Source organism: Fistularia commersonii, chromosome 23 (genome assembly GCF_037954325.1).
Source record: "Fistularia commersonii isolate RoL2024-O1a breed Wild chromosome 23, RoL_Fcom_v1.0, whole genome shotgun sequence".
Classification (NCBI taxonomy): Eukaryota; Metazoa; Chordata; class Actinopteri; order Syngnathiformes; family Fistulariidae; genus Fistularia; species Fistularia commersonii.
Genome location: NC_141306.1, coordinates 8,002,131 through 8,022,832, shown reverse-complemented (window position 1 = coordinate 8,022,832; position 20,702 = coordinate 8,002,131). Strand labels below are relative to the sequence as shown.

General features: G+C 45.8%; 3 protein-coding genes and 2 long non-coding RNA genes across 6 annotated transcripts; 2 read left to right on the top strand and 3 right to left on the bottom strand.

Moving 5' to 3' along the window:
- Positions 1 to 535: 535 nt before the first annotated feature.
- On the bottom strand, positions 536 to 2,323 carry LOC147220918 (uncharacterized). The gene is made up of 2 exons (XR_015107934.1): positions 2,121 to 2,323; positions 536 to 2,039 (listed from the first exon to the last, which is right to left on the bottom strand). It is a non-coding gene; the product is annotated as an uncharacterized LOC147220918 (long non-coding RNA).
- Positions 1,943 to 6,300, top strand: praf2 (PRA1 domain family, member 2). Its single transcript, XM_086170465.1, has 3 exons — positions 1,943 to 2,123; positions 3,053 to 3,270; positions 4,945 to 6,300. Exons 1-3 carry the CDS (start codon positions 1,945 to 1,947, stop codon positions 5,082 to 5,084), a joined length of 537 nt encoding a protein of 178 aa, XP_086026591.1. The 5' UTR covers positions 1,943 to 1,944; the 3' UTR covers positions 5,085 to 6,300.
- Positions 3,642 to 7,599, bottom strand: LOC147220916 (uncharacterized). Its single transcript, XR_015107933.1, has 4 exons — positions 7,355 to 7,599; positions 7,110 to 7,245; positions 4,909 to 5,104; positions 3,642 to 3,808 (listed from the first exon to the last, which is right to left on the bottom strand). It is a non-coding gene; the product is annotated as an uncharacterized LOC147220916 (long non-coding RNA).
- A 654-nt stretch (positions 7,600 to 8,253) lies between these two features.
- Positions 8,254 to 12,099, top strand: LOC147220915 (uncharacterized). Its single transcript, XM_086170190.1, has 5 exons — positions 8,254 to 8,456; positions 9,488 to 9,721; positions 9,818 to 9,929; positions 10,033 to 10,560; positions 10,654 to 12,099. The coding sequence occupies exons 1-5, from the start codon at positions 8,454 to 8,456 to the stop codon at positions 11,499 to 11,501; spliced, it is 1,725 nt and encodes a 574-aa protein (XP_086026316.1). The 5' UTR covers positions 8,254 to 8,453; the 3' UTR covers positions 11,502 to 12,099.
- Positions 12,100 to 12,567: 468 nt separating this feature from the next.
- Positions 12,568 to 20,170, bottom strand: cbx1a (chromobox homolog 1a (HP1 beta homolog Drosophila)). Of its 2 annotated transcripts, none has more exons than XM_086170191.1 (5): positions 19,918 to 20,170; positions 17,196 to 17,424; positions 16,172 to 16,343; positions 15,913 to 16,007; positions 12,568 to 15,061 (listed from the first exon to the last, which is right to left on the bottom strand). In XM_086170191.1, the coding sequence occupies exons 3-5, from the start codon at positions 16,280 to 16,282 to the stop codon at positions 14,911 to 14,913; spliced, it is 357 nt and encodes a 118-aa protein (XP_086026317.1). In that variant the 5' UTR covers positions 16,283 to 16,343; positions 17,196 to 17,424; positions 19,918 to 20,170; the 3' UTR covers positions 12,568 to 14,910. The 2 variants fall into 2 exon arrangements, with proteins under 2 accessions (XP_086026317.1, XP_086026318.1); XM_086170192.1 differs by having other exon boundaries at positions 16,172 to 16,388; positions 19,918 to 20,124.
- Between the last annotated feature and the right edge of the window lie 532 nt (positions 20,171 to 20,702).

Sequence of the window (20,702 nt, the reverse complement as noted above, 5' to 3'; positions counted from 1 at the left end):
GACCTGGATGGAAAATCAGTCAAATTGAAGATAAGAGACGCCTGGCTGAGAGGTCCGATCTGGTATCTTTGCTCTATGGAGCTGGTTACACTGGCAAGAGGTAAAAATACAAAAATAATGTATTTTTCGTCAGTTGTTATGTTTCTGTGTGCTTTTTTTATGGAGCTGATTGTAGGGGGTACTCCTGCTGTGGACAATATTTTAATTATAGTCTAGTTGTGTATGTTTTTATATAAGATCTGGGGGAGGTTCTAGTCATGAGGGCTGGTGAGGCCTTTAGGCATTTTTATGATATTAGATAAAGCTCTCTGGTTTCACGCAAGAGGGTTAGTCCTACAGCAGCCATATATCAAAACATCACAATAAGGGACCGGTTAGGTTTACAGGAGACAAATATTGGCCATTTTTTCATATTTGGGATAAAAGTGTTTTGAGCATTCCAGTATATCGCTCTTTCTTTTCATATCTCAGCATTCTCCCAAAATAAATGATTACAATACACCAATCAGACAGAGCAGTAGCATATAACCATGAATTGGAGTAATGTCAAATCTTTTTATCTATAGAGATTTATTTCTTGCACTGATGCTACTCCCTTGTTATAATGGTACATATGTACGGGGTCTACGGGGAATTTCATTTCCGACATTTAATCCTCCCTCAGTCCAAAAACAGGCAGGTTAATTGGAGACCCTAAGGTGACCTGACGGTATCTTAATGACGTGAATGAAAGAGTGAATCTATATGTGCCTTGGCGAGCCTTGCGATGGCTCACCCAGTGACAGCTAGGATAGGCTCCAGCACCTCCGCGACCATGAGTGCAGGATGAGCAGTATAGATAATGAATGAATGACTGGAACATTACACACACACACACACACAAGTCTTGTCCATGGTGCTGAATCCACTAGCGCAGCTCGGGGAGCTGCCTGCCTGCAAGATAAGATAGAATGGATTTGAGAAGAGTGTTTATTTCTCTCCTGTTTCTGTTCAGACAACAGCAGCTCTTCAGAAAAAGGCCGTCATCCCCTACCACCATCGTAACTCCCGGCTCTCTGTAAACACGTTTCACATGCAAAAATGGCAAACGCTACACAAAGCTCATCCGCACATTCCACAGGTGGCCGATTCGACTCTTCCTCTCCTCTCCCATGAAGAGACGCAATGGGAACTTGAGCATGTTGTGAAGCGGACAACAGCGCCTGAGAAAGTCCTGAATCTATAACCTGAGATAACTACGATCAATCACCTTTACGATGTATATTTGGTTTGGTTTTCCACCAGAAGCAATAACACCGGTGTTCTAGGCTGAGCATTGGTAAGCCATTCATTCATTTCTTATCTATTCTGCTTATCCCGCAGGCAGCGAGGGGCTGCTGCGTCACCCTGAACCGGTCACCGGTCGGTCACAGGGCCACATATGGATACATGCAACCGTTCACACATTATATAGACACACAACTATTCATTATTTCATTCACTCATTCACATACGTGGGCAATCGAGGGTCTATTTGTGTGGGAACCATAAACAATTGCTTGTGTGAGGGTGTGCGCCACACCAGATCACACTGGTGCGGTTAAGTACCCGCCAATGGGGATGGATAAGAGAAGTTATTGTTAGTGCATTTGAGGAAGTGAGTATTGAATGAGTGTGTGTGCTTGCATTTAGTATTTAACTACTCCTGGAAAAGGTCACTCCTGGCATCATCCTAGTCATTTCAATGCAATTATGCCGAAGAAGTCGTCTTGTATCCAGAGATCAATACCAGGCCAACGTCCTGCTTCATCGGGCGGTTGGTGAGATCTGCACGGGCACGGAGCTTGATCGGATACGCGCACGCAAGCCACGTCTCCAAGCGCCCTCCTCCTCCTATTTCCCTCCTCTTCCCCCGCCCGCGGTGCATCCTGGGAAAGCAAGTTCATTCTCGGCGGAGGGGAAAAGATGGCAGGCGTGCAGCCTCCGCCCGTCCGGAGCCTTCAGGACTTCCTGCTGAGCTCCGCGCGCTTCGCGGCTCCCGACGTCCGCGACCTGGAGCGCTGGAACAACCGCATCATCAATAACCTGCTGTACTACCAGAGCAACTACTTCCTGTCGGTGCTCGGCTTCCTGCTCCTCACCGGGTGAGTCTCCGGTTGACGTGGGATGTGGGGGGTGTGGGGACCCCCACGTTTGGGTGAGGTGGGGGTCCGAGTTTAAGCTCCTCGATGAAGAGGAGGCTCTTTCTTCCTCGTCCTGTCAGCCGCAGCTGGTCCTCCATCAGCTGCCTGCGCCTTCCAGGGCCGTGTGACCAGGAGGGCGGAGCCGGCTGCTGCCATGACGACTGCACAAAAATACACTCTTTTCCAAACGCGAACATTATGGTCTACGTTTCCAGTTGCCCTGCAACACCATGGCAACGGGAACATGCGTCTCAGTCAAAATTAGAATGATAATTTTTCCTTATTTTTCACCTATGTCTATAACTGTAATAACATATTTATAGCAAAATATTTACATACATACTCACACGCACAAATATATAGATAGACTTTCAGCCTGCTTCTATTACTATTGTTTTGCATACATGCTTTTGTTGAATGTCATAAATTGTGGGATTCATAATGTGGGAGGAGGTTTGTGTGTGTCTGTGTAAATATTTTGCAATACATATGTAATTACACAAAGCCAAATAAAGGCGTGGGTGGAAAATAAGGTGTGTCTAGGGTGGATTTGTGTCCACCAAAAATGAAGAGTAAAATTCCAGAATGTAAGGAAAATATCAGTTTACAAACACGCTTCACAGGCAACAGTAGTAATGAGAGCACACTGTCAAGTGTATATGTCCGTGTGTCTGTATTTTGTGTGTGTGTTTGTTTAGGGTGTATTTGTGTCCACCAAAAACAACAGCATCAGGTTCAGTATAGAGGATAAAACGACTTAAGGTTGGACATGTGCGCGTGCGCACACACACACACACACATACACACACACACACACACACACACACACACACACACACACACACACACACACACATAATATTTGCTCTCTCCTGTTGTTTGGCCCTCAGGTATTTCCAGCCTTTCCAGTTGCTGGTGGGGATGATGCTGGTCACCGTGTTGTTCATGGGTTACGTCTGGGCTGCCGAGAACCAGGCTCCCATCCGCCGTTTCCGTAGAAACCACCCACTGATCTCAGTTTTGGGCATCCTTGTGACCAGCTACTTGCTCCTGTCCCTGATGGGATGTGTAGCTGTGTTCCTGTTTGGCATAGCATTCCCTCTACTGCGTAAGACATGCGCATGCACACACACACACACACACACACACACACACACACACACACACTCACACACACTCACACACACACACACACACACACACACACACACACACACACACACACACACACACACACACACACCAATCCTGGTGTCCGGTTCCTGTGCCTGTTGTTTTCATGCCTCTTAATGGACACTGATGCTTTACGCGCCACAAAGGTTGCTAAATTGTCTGGCTAACTTTTAAATTTGTACCTCTGATTAATAATTAATCAACAATCCCAATCAAATTTAACATCAACTAGCCTAAGAGGTCTTTTTGGTGCAGAGTCAAATGTTACCAAACAAACTCAAGCTAGCCTTTTGAGTGTTGTAATACCTGCTTTGTGGCGCAAGAAGTGAAACGGTGCAGTTCTCACGTGCAGTCTGAGCTCCTCAGCAGGGGGTCTGACGTCACACTGGCATGAAGAGCCTCCGGGTCAAAGGTCGTCAGGCCAAAGACACCAAGGCGTGGTGTAGCGTGTTCCGTCATGGCCACGATAAACTCTGGGTCATTTTAAAACACAGAGCTTCACAAAGGGGCACACAGTAAATTGACCCACAGGTTGAATAAATCAAATTTTAAAAGGAAAAACATCCAAACAAACCAACCCTGACATGTTTATAAAAACTGCAGTGTGAAGTAGGAAGTGGCTACAGGGGCGACTAACACACACCGACCAGATTCCTGTAAAACACTAGTGATTTTCTTTAACGTTCGTTGGTCGGAAAATATTCCGAGTCTGAACTAGACAGCCTAAAAATACTGAAGGAATAGAAATGAGTGAATATTTGAGTGAATACATTATGAGCGTATGAAGGGTCAGCACTGTTGAGATGGATTCTTCGTCTCACTGAGTCCTGTGTGGAGCACTGATTATGGGTGTAAGGATTTTTACATGGTAATTACAGTATATTAGCTATGTTGCACCGTTGACCTTTTGAACGCCAGGCATGTCAGATTTGTACTTTTTTAAATTTTTAATGATTACGGTTCCTAAACTTGCTGTTTATTTATGTCAATAAGGGTGTTTTAATAGGAAAGGAAGACTGCAGGGGTCCCCAGGAATCTACATGTTGCCATGCCAACCTGGGTTAGCTGTCAGGAGACGAGTGCGGCTGTGGAATAATTTCAATCAGGAATTGAATGGGACATTTCAATTGTGGCAGACACGTTTTTGTTAAAACCCTGTAACGTCATTCTCAGCTGCATCCACAGATTGGAAAAAAACATGGGATTTTTGGTGATGGAATTGGTGAGAAAAATTGAATATATATACTGAAGGAATTTCTACTATGAAACCACATCCACAAAGCTAGATGTTGGACATCCTTTACATGGCTTTGTGCTAACCCTTTAAATTTCATGATGTCATACTAATTGTAGTTAAATTGTAAACAACATACAACAGCAAGAAAAAGTTGTTCCAAATTAATATTAACTTCTATCATCTTTGCATAATATCAGTTGTTTGTAAGCTCAAAATGTCACTACAGTGTGCCGGAAGTCACTTTCCCTCACAAATTTTTAACAGTTAATGTCTATTTCTAAGTATTTTTATGTCTATTTCTCAGTATTTTTACAATAAAGGTCCTGGTAGCAAAACCTTGCTGACGTTCTGCTCCCGCCGTCTCTTCCGCAGTGGTCTTCATGCACGCCTCCGTCAGACTCCGCAGCCTGAAGAACAAGCTGGAGAACAAACTGGAGAGCATTGGCCTGAAGAGGACGCCCATGGGGCTCCTGCTGGAGGCCCTGGGTCAGGAGCAGGAGGCGGGGTCCTAAGTGGGGGCGCAGGAGGGGGGCTGTTGGAAGGCATACTGTAACTCGGAGGAATTAGGGAATGCAATGAAGGTACCCTGAGGTGGAGAAGTTTGCCGTTAGACACCTTTGAATGAAGACGCACGCTTCGTCCGATCGGCCAGGGAGGAAACGCAAATGCCAAATGTCGCACTTGTATTACAGATTGTTTTGTTAACACTCAGTTTGCTTTCCACGTGTGTGTTTAACAGCAGGTGTGGAGTGCATCATCTAAGACCTGTGGAGCATATTGACCTATTGACCTGCCAGGGATTTTGTGTATGTGTGTGTGTGTGTGTGTGTGTGTGTGTGTGTGTGTGTGTGTGTGTGTGTGTGTGTGTGTGTGTGTGTGTGTGTGTGTGTGTGTGTGTGTGTGTGTGCGTGTGCGCGCGCAAGGGCTACTTCACTTTAATCTGCACTCTGTCTTAAGAAGTGAAATTGGCGGATGGTTCATGTACAATATATCAACCCCAATCATTTAGATTTTTTGTAGATTCTTTCTGGTCAGTCTTGAAGGCTGCAAAGTATGCGAGCCATCTGAAAGTATACACTCAGACTGAATGTTCTCGCGCTTGAATGTTTTAGAGATTTCGAGAATTCTTGGGCCAAAAAAGTGGTGAATTGTGCGTCGTCGATTAAAATGCAGTTTGGCCTGAGCGCTCACGGAAGAGCAAAAGGCACTAATTTATTTTGCGAGCCGAAGAACAGGAAACACTAGCTATGAAGGAGGCAGCGGGGGCGAGAAGATCCGAATCCAGGTTTCGGGGACCTCATAGTGTTGCAATACCTAATCCAGTATTTTATTTTGTCCCATCATCCTTGTTATGTTTTTTTGTTTGACACCAGAGGGTTAAACAGCCTTCCACGTCTGCCTGTTTTATTATTTTTTGGTTTACATATGCATTATTCATCATTTATGACCGTTTACTATCCAAAACCGAGGTTTAAGTTCGGTGGCATTCACGAACTGGAACCCTCGACCCTGCCGTCAAACACCTGTTTCGGTTTGGTTTTTCCTTTGAAACAACGAAACCCACGTGAAGTCGAGACTTATCTTGAGCAGAACAAAATGCCTTTTGAGAATTGCTGTGCTACATTTTGTATTATTTGAGCCTTCCATCGATGTTTGTCTGTTTGCCAAAAGACTTTCAGCCAATATTTAAAACACTTTTCCAATAAAATCATTTCCTGCCAACATCTCTGTGCCTGTGTGTACATGTGTGTGTCTTAGCGCGTCCTTCTACCTATCAACACACCACATCAGCAGCTGTGGCAAATACAGTGTACAGCCACAGGTGTAACCGCTGTGAACAGGATATTTACGATAACCATGGTAACCATGGACCCCATGCGGAGAGAAATAAAGTCCAAAGACCAAAAACATGCTGGAGGTTCACTGGAAATCCGAAATTGCCTAGACATGAAAGAGTGGACGGTTGTATGTCTCTTTGTGGTCATGTGATCTACAGGGATTTCAGTGAAGGCCTGTAAATATATTTTGTAGCATAAATTATGTTTTTTATTTTTGTCAGCATTTTAACACACAGCACCAGCTGGTAAGCTATGCCTGACCGAGACGTTTAAGTTCACGCTGTGAAAATGACGACTATATGAAATACAAGAGGTGACTCTATTTTTAAGCAGATGATTGGTCACTGAGCCTGTGAGGAGAATTTGTCACATTTTGAAAAATATCAGAAAAATAACAGGTTGTTTAACTTGCGTGCACACATACACGCACCCGTGCACAACCACATATAAATAGCTTACATGCTGTCCTACTTTTCCAGTTCGCTCTCTCTCTCTCTCTCTTTCTCTCTCTCTCTCTCTCACACACACACACACACACACACACACAGATTGTGCACGGTCAGTCGAGGGTGCTGTGTTATTCTCCGGTTCCAAGTAGAACACAGTTGATCGATATAACAATATGTAGTATATGTAATATTGCAATAAATGGTCAGCCTCTCATCACAGGATCTGATGCGAAGGTGCTTAATCTCTTACCTTCTCTTGAGTGTTGGCTGTTTATCTGCTGGCACAGAGCTGGAGAAGGTCCTTCTAGAGCTGCTTCAGGATCAGATGAAGGCAACAGGCTCCAGTTTTTGGGTCAATACATTTAGTATTTTCCAATCACTGCAACCTGACAGGTAGAGCTTGTCAGTTTTAGAAACATCTCCAAACCTCAACCAAGATGAGGATATTAGTCGATGTATCACACCTCGGTGTGGCATTGTAATCAGGCGACTCACCGTGCCTTTCGGACCAGTGGTTGAAGGTCATTATAGGCCCAACTGATTTCAGAGAAGAGGCAGACCTGGAGCCCGGCTTCGGCGAAGGTGTTTCAGATAAACATCCAGGGATGCTGGTCATGTGCTAACAAGCAGGGGAAGTACCAGCATAGATTGTTATGACGCTCGCTTTTGACTGTAGGTTGAAATCCTATGCCCACATACACACACACACACACACACACACACAGGACTCCAAAAAACTCATCTTCAAGTACACACAACCTCCTCTAAGTCACACCAGAAGTGAACATAACAGTGTATCGGATGACAAGTAAACACACACACACAAATCAACTCCCCGTTTTTCTCTCAGCTGCTTATTTTGAAATCTGATCTCCTGTGCATTGCGTCCCTGGCACACATTTGCATCCTGCTGTGTTGTAATCCCCCCCCGGTTTGCTTCCCAACACACACACGTAACCAACCGTGTAAAAAGATAGAGGAATGTTAGTAAACAAATGAACGCTAGTGTTTATGAGGTGCAAATTTGTGCTGCGCAGGGGGAGCTAGCTTTTTTTTTTTTTACAGATGTGCATTTTATGAAAAAAAAAAAAGAAAAAAAACTAAACGAAAAAAACTAAAAGAAAATCAACCACAGGGTGAAGAGATGAAAAGTACAAACATTTGTTATATACAAACTCCTCAGGGGCTTTTTCTACCTGGATACTGACAGAACACACAGAGCTTTACCTTGTTCCTGTGATGAGATGGATATGTATGTATATGTACATGTATAAGGCACATACAGTACATGTCCTTACAGTACATGTCCTTACTTGCCAGCTGCTGGGGTGGAGCGGGGGGTGGGAGTGGGAGTGGGGGTGGGGGCAACAGGGGTGTCCAAAAGCCCCCGGTCAGGTCAGGAGACGGGTGAAGACATTCTAGATCTCGCTGTCTGTCTCTGGTCAAATCTGTCAGTGTACACACAGCACGGCAATGTTGTAAGCCACTGCAGGGATACGATTCTCCAAGAGAAGTACTACTCCAGAACAGCAGTACTACACCAGAACAGCAGTTCTACTCCATCCAGAATAGCAGTACTACTCCAGTCATCACCATGGTGAGGAGCCTGTCTTCTTTTTTAAATAACTAATCTGATATTCCAAAGATGCCTTTCATATATTCAGATATTTTTATCACCTAATCCGGAATAGAAGGAATTTGGTTCCTAACTTGGGAGGGTGAAAATCTAATGATAAACAGAATTCTGGAAGTTTGATCTTGATTTCTAGGCGAAAGAGAGAATAGGGGCAGGTTAAGACCCCACCATGTGGAGGCTGCTTGGTGGAGTGTGGGGGATATTTATTGTATCGCACTTATTCTCAGGTGGACATGAGAGAAGAGGAAGTGGACTCTAGAGACATGGAAAGGATCACAGGTGTCTCTTGAGGGAAAGTGAAAAATCAGAGTTTCCCCTGGGATGCTAAAGACTGAGCATCTGGGCATTTGTCATGTATGGATGATTTTGTTTTAGCGTTTTTTTTCCCATCTGTCCTGCATTGCTATTGGACAGGACATCACAACCTACTTCCACTAGTTTATATACACACAGTAAAATCTGTGTTGTTGAAAGATTGATCCCCGGACAGAGGTGATTGATTGGTTGATTGATAGCAATTGGGAAGAACAGCTGAGGTATTACTTTCCTTGTCTAAAACATTTGTACAATTTCCATTGTGTTTTTAAATAAACTCTGAAGTTAGATGGCCGGAGAGACTAACAGAAAGCTTGTTGAGTATTTAGTGTGTGTGTGTGTACGTGCGTGCGTGTATGTTGGTCCTTCTTGAAATCAGACCCAGTCATTTTTCATCCTGAAAACGCCAGACTGCTGCCAGCTGAGCGGAGTGGAAATATCTTGGATGACACACTTTAGTGGCTGCATCTCAGGTTGCAGGTTACAGTAATGGTATGCTTTGTAGCATATCTGGCCGTGTGTGTGTGTGTGTTTATTTGGCAAGATGAAATGGTCGGATAAGTAACTTATACTCCTGCAACATATTGGAAATGGCCGAGCCGTTGCTGTTGGCCTTCCTCTGCAGATAGAAGTGATCCAGGGAGCTATCTAGATAACCGAATCCTCTCTCTCTCCAGACGTGGTGGAGCCTGCTGGAGAACACATCCCACCCGACAGAGGAGCAAGTTGGGGCGGAGCGGTTCAACGTGTCCAGCTCTCCGCCGTCACCCATTCAATGCGCCCAACCCTTCTGTTGCTCCGACGTCCTTCAGTTATGTGACGCCGGTGACGAGGAGATGGAGTCTTTGGACGACTTCTCCCTGGACATGCAACTGGACTGGCAAGACCTGCTGGCACTGATGGAGGCCCAGGTGACCAAAATTTCACACGCACCCCAAAACTGAGAGGAGACTGAAATGCAGATTTCTGATATTTTGTGATTTATTGCTTCCTCCCGAATCCTCTAGACCTCAGACATCGAGGAGCTGCCTTCATCTGACAGCGCTTTACAAACAGATGTTTGGCGCCCAAACCGCAATAGGAGCTGTGCCGGAGAGCCCACCGAGGAGTTCTGTCCTGGTGAGATGTTGTGGCGCAGTTGTTGTACCCCAAGTCACCTCCTTAGTCGGGGTAAGGGATGAGGAAAGTTGCTGTTTCACTAACCCGAGCCATCCCTCTCCAGGCTCTGCTGGGTCAGTTGACAGAAAGTCATGCAGAAATCCCAACATGAATCCAGGAGACACGGTTTTCAAGCAGTCTACCGCAGGCCAAACCAGAGAAAACCCCTTCGACTTCAACCGGCTGCTGAACGATCTGTTCGATGACATGGGGATCTTCAGCTCCTGCAGAGATGCCCCTGCTAGCTTCAATGTCAACCTTCAGTTCCCGGAAGAGTCCCCTTCCGTGGGTAACAAACAAACCCTGGGACCTTCCGCTTCTCCGTCCAGTCTCTTGCTTTGTGACCCAGACAAAGAGATCATCTCAGACAAGGACGGCCTCCCAGTCCTGCAAGCCGACCTCCTTAAAGACGTTGCCGTCCTAGATCTGATGACACTGCCACACCCCCCAGTAGAGAAGGTGCTCAATTCGTTGGCGGAAATGCCAATTTGCGAGGACGGAGACAGCAGTCAGTGCAGCGAGGGTTCGGCCATAGAGGAGAAGAGGGGTGTTTTCGCTCCGAGCTCAAAGAAATTTGGACATCAACGTCCAGGTAAATGACCTGAAGGTGAAATGGTCACTTTTTCTCCTGATCTCCCGCTAATGTGTAAGAAAGAGCTGTCCAACACCTTTTGTCCCCCCCCAGGCCACCACCACCATCCAGAGGAGCTGGACTCAGACTCGGGTCTTTCGTTGGATCTCAGCCACAGTCCCTTCTCCCCGTGTACCTCAGAGGCTTCCAACTTTTCCACAGACTCCTCTTCCACTTTTGCATCGCCCATGGGAAGCCTATCTCCTGGAGGAGCTGGAAAAGGTTTGTTTGTCGGAAAGAACGAGGGGGTGGGTGGAGAGGTTTCCAGAGGTGTCCCCAACATCCACGCACCTGATGAGACTCACCAGCTTTTTCACCCCGCTCCCTGGCGGAAGCTTATTCGCCACGATCACGCGTACAACAAGCCCACCTCCTCCTCCCTTCCGGTTCGAGGCTGTCTCCGGGATGAACAGCGCGCGAGGGCCCTGAAGATTCCCTTCTCCAACCGGCTCATCATTTACTCGCACTTTGAGGAGTTTGCTGAGCTCCAGAGCAAATATGAGCTCAGCGAGGAGCAGCTCGCGCTCATCAAGGACATAAGGCGTCGCGGGAAGAACAAGATAGCCGCACAGAACTGCAGAAAGAGGAAGCTGGGTGTGGTTCAGAGGCTGGAGGAGGAAGTGACCTCACTGGGGGAGCGCTACCTCCACCTGCACGCAAAAAGACAGGAGATACAGAGGCGTCTTCATGACACCAAGCGGAAATTAAACACGCTGTATCAGGATGTTTTCGCCAAGCAGAGGGACGAGCAAGGGAGGCCCCTGGACCCTGACCGGTACTACCTTCGATATGGGCTGGACGGTAAGGTCGCGGTGGCGTCCTTCTACCGAGAGCTGGGGCCTCCAGCACGAGGAGGGAAAAAAAGTCGGCGTCGGGGCAAAAGATGTCCCAAATGGCAATAAAGACTGGTTGATAAAGTCGCGGAAAAAGGATTTTGTGAAATGACGATGTGACAAGACGTCTCAGCTGCTGATGTGGTGCTCAAGTTATGTCAGATCTCAAAGAGGCTTTTCTGGCAGATGTGACACAGCTGACCATCGACCAGTGTGGTCAACAGTTCTGTTCAACTACGATATTCCTCTGCCTCTCACTCCAAACCAAGAGAGGGTTGGTGCTCCCCGGGATCAGTGAGGGCAGGAAAGCCTGTCGGCAGGCCAACCTGTCACTCCCACCACCTCCCGAAATGTTTCTTACCTCATCTCTGCCACGCACTGTTTACTCACCATGTTTTTTTTCGGAAGGGAGGCTTCAAGGTGGAGGCCTTCAGTTTAAGACTTCATTTGATTGGCTGCTCAGTTTCAGCCAGTTGTCTCTTGAGAAGAGAAATAGTTAAGAGAATCTTGAGTTTTCGTACTGATGTGTTAAAATGTTTATCTTATTACAAATAATGCAATAATTAGCTCATTCAAAATGTCTCAAAATGTTGCTATTTATTATTTGTAGAGCTATTGTGCAAACACTTGCTACTTTTGTTATGAGAATAATAAAAATTGTCCTATTTGAACGGGTGGGGGGGGACTCTGTGGATCAGACTTTTCCTAGATGATGGACTGAATTGAGAAGTTGGGAATTCTAGGCCGAGTCAAGGAGCCCACTGAAATCTCAAAGAACAGATGTAACTTGTGAAAGAGCACCCAATGACTAGCAGAACCCAAGTTTTCCCAGCAGAACAACATCCATAGTATTACACTACCTCTACAGGTTCTTTCCAATGCTTCCTGGCGTCATGTCTTCCCAGAATGAGTAATGTAACAGCCAAGGCAGAGGATGTAAAGAAAGCACATTTCAAAGTCAAAACAAAAGTCTCTAAGCCAGAATGAGGCTTTCCCACTTTCCCAGCTGTGCTTTGTAGTAACAAATATACACACACACACATCTAATAATCTAGTCAAAGCCTTTCCTCTTCTGCAACGCGGTTTTAAATTCAAATGTTGACGTGTACATCAGTAATGCACATGAATTCCAGCCTTTAGGAAACCAGACAACTTTATTTTTGAAAACAAACATGAAAAGTAGAACAGGTATGACAGTGATACTCGAGGGGTGAACAAACATGCAAGTGGACAGCACGTGCAAACTGGCTAAATACAGAGTAAAAAATAAAAAATAAAAGCTTTGGACACAAGACATAAAAGCTAAGTAGCAGACCCAGGTGCAGCTGCCTCAACACTCACCACCAGGGAGCGGAGACGCCCACTCACCCGGAACTGAAGAAAGAAAAAAGCTTGAATGATTGATACCAGGTGACCTGGGTCTGGTAACAGAGGAGCCACTACACTAGCTTTAAAATACAGCATCGTCAGAGAAAGCGCCGCCGGACTACAATCAACACACTGAAGGGTCGATCCTGTTCTGTCTCCTCCTCGGAGCGTCCAGGCCAGGAGTCGGGAGACCCAGGTGGAGCCTTAGGTCTTAAGTGCCGCCCAGCCTGCGCAGGCTAGAAGACAAGACCGATGCCATTCTGATGTACCCACAGTCCTTGAAGGACAGAAGAGGGAAGCTGCGGAAGAGTCAAGAGGCCTCTCTCACCGATAAACTGGCCTGTGGAGATTCTTGGCTTTGTGCGGGTCTGGGTCGGTGGAGAGAAGGACTGCTGTAGGCCAGCCCGTGATCAAAACTGCACAACCGTGTCGAGCGGTCACACCAGCTCAGACTCCAAGTCCAACAGCTTTGTTGTTAGCTTCATATATTAGGAGTAAAACAATGGGGAGAAATAAAAGAAAAGCGAGATTGTGGTTCTGTATCTGCCGTGGTCAGCTGGACTGTCGCTCCAGTAGCGTCGGGGGATAAAATAACCGCATGCAAGTTGTGTAGCTCAACTGTGCTTGAGCTCTAGTGCCAGTTCTGCATCAACCAGCGTCAGTTTTTAAAAAAAAAAGTACTTGGGGAAAAAAAAAGCTTTGGAGCAAGGGGGGCAGACATCACTGCACAGCAAAAACAATCACCCTCCAATCAGCAGCCGTTTCTCTGATCAATGACGCTCTAGTGAGAAGACTTTTCACTAAATGTCCCCGATTCTTGGATCGGGTGTCAGAAAGTCAGCTGTAAGTACCAGGAGAAGATCGGAGGGGGCCTGCCGAGTGACGACTGCGCTAGTCAACTTAGCCGAGAGACCTGGCCCTCTGCCTCTAAGGTTCAAGACAGCTCTCACTTGAAAACAAAGTGGGCCAAGCTTTGTTTTTCTTCTTTTAATGAAAAACCATCGTGTGTGTTCATTTAAAAAAATAAAATAGAGAGAGGAGCATATGGGTGGCAGTGCCACCCATGGCTGGAATGATTCCAAAAAAAAAAAAAAAAAAACCAAACAAAAAAAACGAAAAAACAAAAAACAAACAAAAGCGGAAACAGCAGGACTCCTGGCAGCAGCTGCTTTGCTGCTATGACAGTGAAGGCCAAAAGCTGACAACCAGCGGGCTCTTTAGTGTAGAAAGTAATTCTTCCCTTTCCGTTTCTCTGTGTCAAGAGTGACACGCACAGTAATCACAAGGTGTTGAGTTGTTTTGGATGGAAACACAGTGTCACGTTGGAAAGATGAGACCCCAGGTGGGTGGAGTGATGGAGGTGGAGGAGCGGGGGGCACGAACGACAGACACTAATAGATGAAAGTTCTTTCATATCCCACCCTTTACAACATTTCCCTCCTAAAAGAAGTTACGACGCGATGTATTCAGGTAGAGCATGGGTGGGTGGGTGGGTGTGTGTTGGGGGGGTGGCGATCTCCGCCCTGCCTCCCAGACAGCTACACCTTTCAGACCAGGCTTCTGGGGGGGGGGGAGAATCTGAGCTGCCAGTGAGCAGCCTGGCGCCCGGTGTTATCCGACATGGAAAAAGAGGGATCTTGACAGCTTCCAGTTCACCGCTGCCTTTCCCCAGCACCAGGCACTTGTAGCCCAATTTACCAGATACTTTCCCCCTATCGCGGTCAATTTTTCCCCGATTAATGGCGGAAAACAAAAACAAAACAAAAAAAAGATTAAAAAAGAAAAGGCACCAATTGTCGGCAGGTGACATGAATCTTGAATGAACAAAACTAAAAAAGTAAAATTAATCCAAGAAACTGTCAACATACCTCTTAGAAACAGTCTTTGTGGTCAGGACACAGAAGGGAGCATCTTTTGAGGGATGGATGCCTGTTTGTCTTCCAGGGCGGGAAATCAAATGCCCCTCTTCAACCATCAGCTACACTGACTGTTTCCTCAACGCCACAGCCGAACACGGACACCAATGAGTACTCGATTCTCTACCCTGCACCCCGGACCCTCCCCTTCATCCCCGTCTCTATACCCGGCCCCCCAACACCGCCCCCCTCCTCTAGTCTTTTTTTTCCTCCTCCTTTTTCTCCTCTTCCTCCGTGGGGTATGAGTGCCAGGTGAGACGCTCCTCGTAGAAGGAGATGACCACCTGGGGACATTTGACGTTGGCCTCCTTGGCTGGCACGAGGTCAGCCTCGTCTGAGTTCTTCCTGTAGGGTGAAGGAAATTGAAAGGCGCTAAAGAGAGGTCTTTGTACCATATTGTTCATTTATTGACTATTTTAAGTGTTGTAGTATACTATAATCTATAATAAGAAAGGATGGCATGACGATTGTGAGGTCTCTGCAAACTCAACTCTTATAAGAGCAGATTGATGTTCAGGACTTCACTGTCCATTCAAAGCCAAAGATCACTAACGTTGTGTTTTCCATCCTCCTTGATGGGGACAAGGTGGTTATGACCGTCGGGCTTAAAAAGGCCTATAGGATGGTATTAATAATGGACGGATGTATAGTTTAGAGCATCGCCGTATGGTATGGCAACACCACTTCTTTGGACCGCAAACGCCTGTAGCGAGTGGTGGAGATTGCAAAGAAGATCACCAGAACCCCACTACCTTCTCTGCAGAGCATCTACCACTGCAGAGTCCACAAGAGAGCTGCCTCCATCACCAAGGACCACCCCCACTCCCAACACGGTGTCAATAACCATGTTCTCGGGACAATTGGGTACACCTGATTGTTCATTTCTCTGCACTTGCTGTACTCAACTGTTCATTTAACTGCATATAACCTGCACTTTGTGAGTTTGCACACTCAGGCATTCTTTTAAGATGTCAATCTGCACTTTCCCTATAACTTGGCTATTTACGTTTCGATTTGCAGCTTTTCTTTCAATTCACACATCCCATTAAAATTGTTTAGGTTTCTTGGACTAGGACTTGACTGTCAACTCAAAGTCAAAGATCACTTATGTTGTGTTTTCCCTCCTGTTTATTGGGGCACAGGAGACCTGTCTATAAGGCTGCAACGACTGCCCTGTGTTTGGAGAAGTCACTCACCACTTCATGAGGAACATTAGCTCTCCGCTGGAGTCGGTTGCACCAATGATCCTCTCGGGCTGTAGACCTCTGCCGAAGCCTCTGGCCTTCTCACCCTGCCAAGATACAGCCAGAGAGCATGATGGCTCTGGTTGTGAGAAACTAGCAGGAGCTGAGGAGCACGTTAATACTCTGTGAATTGACTTTACAACACAAGTCAAAGGGACAGGTTGTGTGACTGGTTCTCCAGAGTCTGGAGAATGGTGCTCCCTTCACTTACCTCTTCTTTCTTTCTCTTGCTCCCTTTCTCCTCAGACTCCCCTGAGAGATCGCTGGAGACTTTCCGTTTGCCCTCCTTCTTTTTCTCCTCCTTCTCTTTGTATTTGGTCATGAACTCTGCGATGAGGTCAGGGCAATCGAGGTTCTCCTCTGGCTCCCAGGTGTTGTCCTCACTGGACAAGTTGGTATGGATAATTTTACTTCTTGTTCGTTTCGTCCTTATCCAGACGACATCACAAATCATTTTCCATTCATGTGACACATTTAAAGTATGGCAGATTATTCAGAGCACTGGTTTCAAAACTGTGAGGCCCGCAAGGAAAAAATAAGGGAGGTGGATCGTCTACTTTTATTCCTTTCTACACCCCAGCCTCATATCAAACACCAGTATGGATGTGTTGTGTGAAAGAACTAAACTGATTCAGTGCTATAGTAATGTTAGTTAACATAAAGAGGCTAAATAAGCATCAACCATTTCATTACAGAGAACTTTAGAGGACTGGGGTTTCATGCTGAGGCAGTGACTCATAGATTTAACGTTTTCTTCAAGTGATCATCGTGTTGGACTTTGAAACGATCAGACATAGCTCAGCGTGAGGAAACTCAAGAGTATGACTTTAACAGAGACTATTGAGTAACCGGAAATATGCAAGTATGAGTGAACAGTGGCCCAAGGGCACACTTCAAAGAATCATTAAAAATACGTGGATAACTTTTCAAACGTTTCAAAAGACGCATACAATGCTGGAGAGAAATAATGCTATGTACTGCTGCAGCTGTTTTCAGGTGGGGGGAGGCACCCACTGAAACCCCCTGCTGTTGAACATGAACGGAGACTCTGGCAGCACTTGTGCTTTATAAAACATCTTCATCGGACTAGAAGTTACTGGCTCCACTGCACCGTGACACAGGTGTCTGGGGGTCTTTGCCACCCCTGCTCTCTCTGTGCACCATGAATGCCTACCATGACCAACAGAGTGGGTCTCAGACACCACCCACTTCAACCACCCCGAACTCCTACTTACTCTGAGAAGCCTTTCCATTTCAGCAGAAACTCCACTTTGCCCTTCACGATCCGGCGATCCAGAACCTTCTCTACCACATACTCCTCTTCTCCCTCTTCCTCTGCTGCCGGTGGCTCCTCAGTCGCTGCCGGAGCTTCGGGTGCCGCGGGCGGCTGCTCCTCCTCCTCTTCAGGCTTCTTGGCCTTTTTTCCTGCTACGGTAGCCAGCTTGACGTGTGACTGGAGCACCTCTGGTGGACAAACAGTGGTAACAGCATAGTTAGAATGGAATTGATAGGCCTTGGGAGTGACTAAGCGAGACTTTCCAATTATCCATGTTGGTCGCCGTCTGAATAAAGGGGGGCGTTGACTTTCTAGCCCTGGAGATGTGAACCTTACCACATTACCAGTGATGCGGTAGAGGGGTCTTCAGATTGAAACCATCACTGCCACTTTCACACACCACCACATTGTATTCTGATACATGTATCCACTTAAATCCTATGAAAAGATGAGATAGTGCTTAAACAGCCTTTAAAATGAGCCTTACTATCAATGTTATTCTCCATTTAGTATTTGTTAGTTTTGTTTTCGATTGCTGCATGGACAGAGGCGACAAATGTGTTAGTGGCTGTCAAGAGAGGTTGGCAGTGTGAGAACAATCCCTGGATAACTACAGGTCCAATTGGATCTTGCACTGAGCAGGAACAGGAGAGAGATCCTGTGTGTGCCTGACACGGACAACGGTCACTGTTTGTGTCTGTGTCTGACGGACAAAAGAACTCCAGCCTACACATACATCACAAAAGGTGCTTTAACCAGTACATATTCAATAATTAATTTGCTATACCGCTAAACCAGCAGTCAGGGTAACAGCATAGAATTACTATAGGAATTAAAATATTCCCAAATTAACACTGATGCAACTTTAAATACATCCATAGATTTTCACAGAAATTTCCTGCATTTTTTTTTATATATTAGCTATACTGTAGGACTATCAGAGGCCTGTGTTTTATTTATCTTATTTAATTGAATAAACAAAAGATGATTGTATCAAATATCAAGTCACCACAGGCAGTATGCTATTTCAACTTACTATATATTTCAAGAAGTGACAGGAGATAACATAACTTAATGAACCACCTCAGGTACTCTAATATATACCAGTTTCAGCTTGTGTATAGCTGTAGACTCATTAACACCTTTAATATTGAGGGACGGGCACCAAATTTAAAAGATAGATACTTAACATATAATTCAGTGCTGTCTTCTTTTACAGACTGTCCTCCCACACACTACCAGCAGACAGTAGACAGTGATGAAGCTGACCTCCTCCACTCTACATCTTTCTCATCCCCCAACCTTCACCCTCACCGCTTCCCCTGAGCCGGATGTAGCTCCTGGCAGGGCCCAGAATATATTGTTAACAGAGTGTTTATGTACTGGTCTCAATCTAATGGAGTGCTCTCAGCTGCTCTTGACATCTTGAGATTCAACATCCATGATGTTGTTCACCAGTGAGCGGCCATCCGTTACCATGTCTGTCCAGGCAACAGCGGCGTGGTTGATGACATCACTGGGTGGTTACTGTCAGCCGCCACCGGCTGTTCCTGCTCTTGCCTTACGTCAACATGACTCCCTGGAGATACGTTCAATGCTGTTACTGATCCATGTAAATATGTTTTTTAAGTGTCTTTGGGGTTGGCATGGCGCGGGAGGGAGAGCAATCATCTTTGGAACCCAACATCCTGGTTCGATTCCCTGCTCCTCACTGTGTCGTTGAGCAAGACACTGAACCCCTAACTGCTCCCCTGCCCCGGGTGGACAGCAGCCTACTGCCCATGGCTCATCCATGATGGGTTAACTGCAGAGAACGAATCCCCCAATGGGTATTATCAAGGATGTATTATTATTAACAATTATTGTGTACGCGTTTATAAAACAGTCATGACAGTATGCAAATGGGTCATTTGATTATACATTTTAAATGTAACTGTCAAATATGACTTATTTGTTAATTAAATGCATATAACTCTTGTGTTAAAATTGAAAATAACCAAACTGATTTAATTCAACTAAATCAATTTACAGTTTTCATCAAAATCAAAATTTACATCAAACTGATGTGATGTTTACGAGCAGCAGGCATAAGTTTTTTCACTTCACAATACTTTTGATCAACTTGACTGAAATAGATTAAGTTCCCGAACTCATTTGACATATAGTAAATATGCGTTTGTGTTACACTTGTATTCAAAACAAATCTGTGTCATATTGGCCCACAGTCGCAGGTAGATTGTTATTTTCTTGCTTGCCAACCCTTTCCCCAAAACAATGTGTTGACATACAAATACTTCTTCGTTTTTCCGTTGTAGAGTGTATCAAATAGATACAGCAAAAACAGCAAAAGATCAACGTTAAAGATGCACAGTTTAATGTTTTAATGAGGTTTGACCCAAAACTGTGCACTACCTGCGACGCATGGGGGGCGTGCGTGCTGCCTGCAGATATGCCGCGGCACCGAACCCTCGGCTAGCGGCTAACGGGGTAGGACTAATTCCTTGGCTCGTCTCGGCTAAAACATAACACTAAAATGCAGTTCACGTTCATTCGGACGGGGTGGCGAGAAACTCGGCCTCTTCGACCAAAGGGCAACATGGCTGGCGTGTGTGTGCGTCTGTGTGTGTGACCCCACCATCTCTCCCGCCCCCTTCAGAACGACTAGCTAACATCAGCCTTACCTTTACGAAGAAAGATCCGGAGCGGGGGTGCAGCCTTGCCGAAGGCCCGGATGAAACCACCGAGACTCGGTGTCTAATTGTTCACCTAAAAACCACTCTGGACCGGGACGTGACGTGAATAGGAATATCTGGCGACTCAGTAGCGATTTTCACTTCCTTTGTCTCTTTGTGCGCTTTGCCGCTAACTAGCACAATAGCTTCGGTATCGCTAACAACCGCCGACGATCCCGTTCTGCCCGCCAACAGACCACCGGAAGTTGCGCAGGGAGGTGGAGCCAGCAGCAAGGCATCATGGGAAGTTGAGTTTGTCATTTGGAACCCCAACCTTTCCCACCAGCAGCCTGTTCACTTGGCATAAAAGAGCCAGTGCATGGTATATATGAAAAAAGAAACATAAAATTGTGGGAAACACACATTGCACAATTCAATTTAACAGGAAGTTCCTGATTTGCACTTCAATAACTTTTGTCCCTTGTTCTAATCATAGGCAACTGACTTTAGAGATTTGTGTAAAAGGCCTTTAACAGGAAGTAGCATAGAATAAAAATTAAGATGTTTTCATTGCCTTGGGGTTAGCTTTCTTTATCCGCATATCTTACAGGACAAGTAGATTTTCATTTTGCCCGAAGCTGACAAGTGCCCCTCGGGATTTTACAGAGTCATGCGTTTCTCTCAAGAGCTGTTAAAGAGGAACTGAATGGAAAAAGACTGTACCTATTTAACCTGCTGAACAGATATAGTTCCAGGGCACCATCCTGAATCCATCAGGCCAAATCAAAATGTCA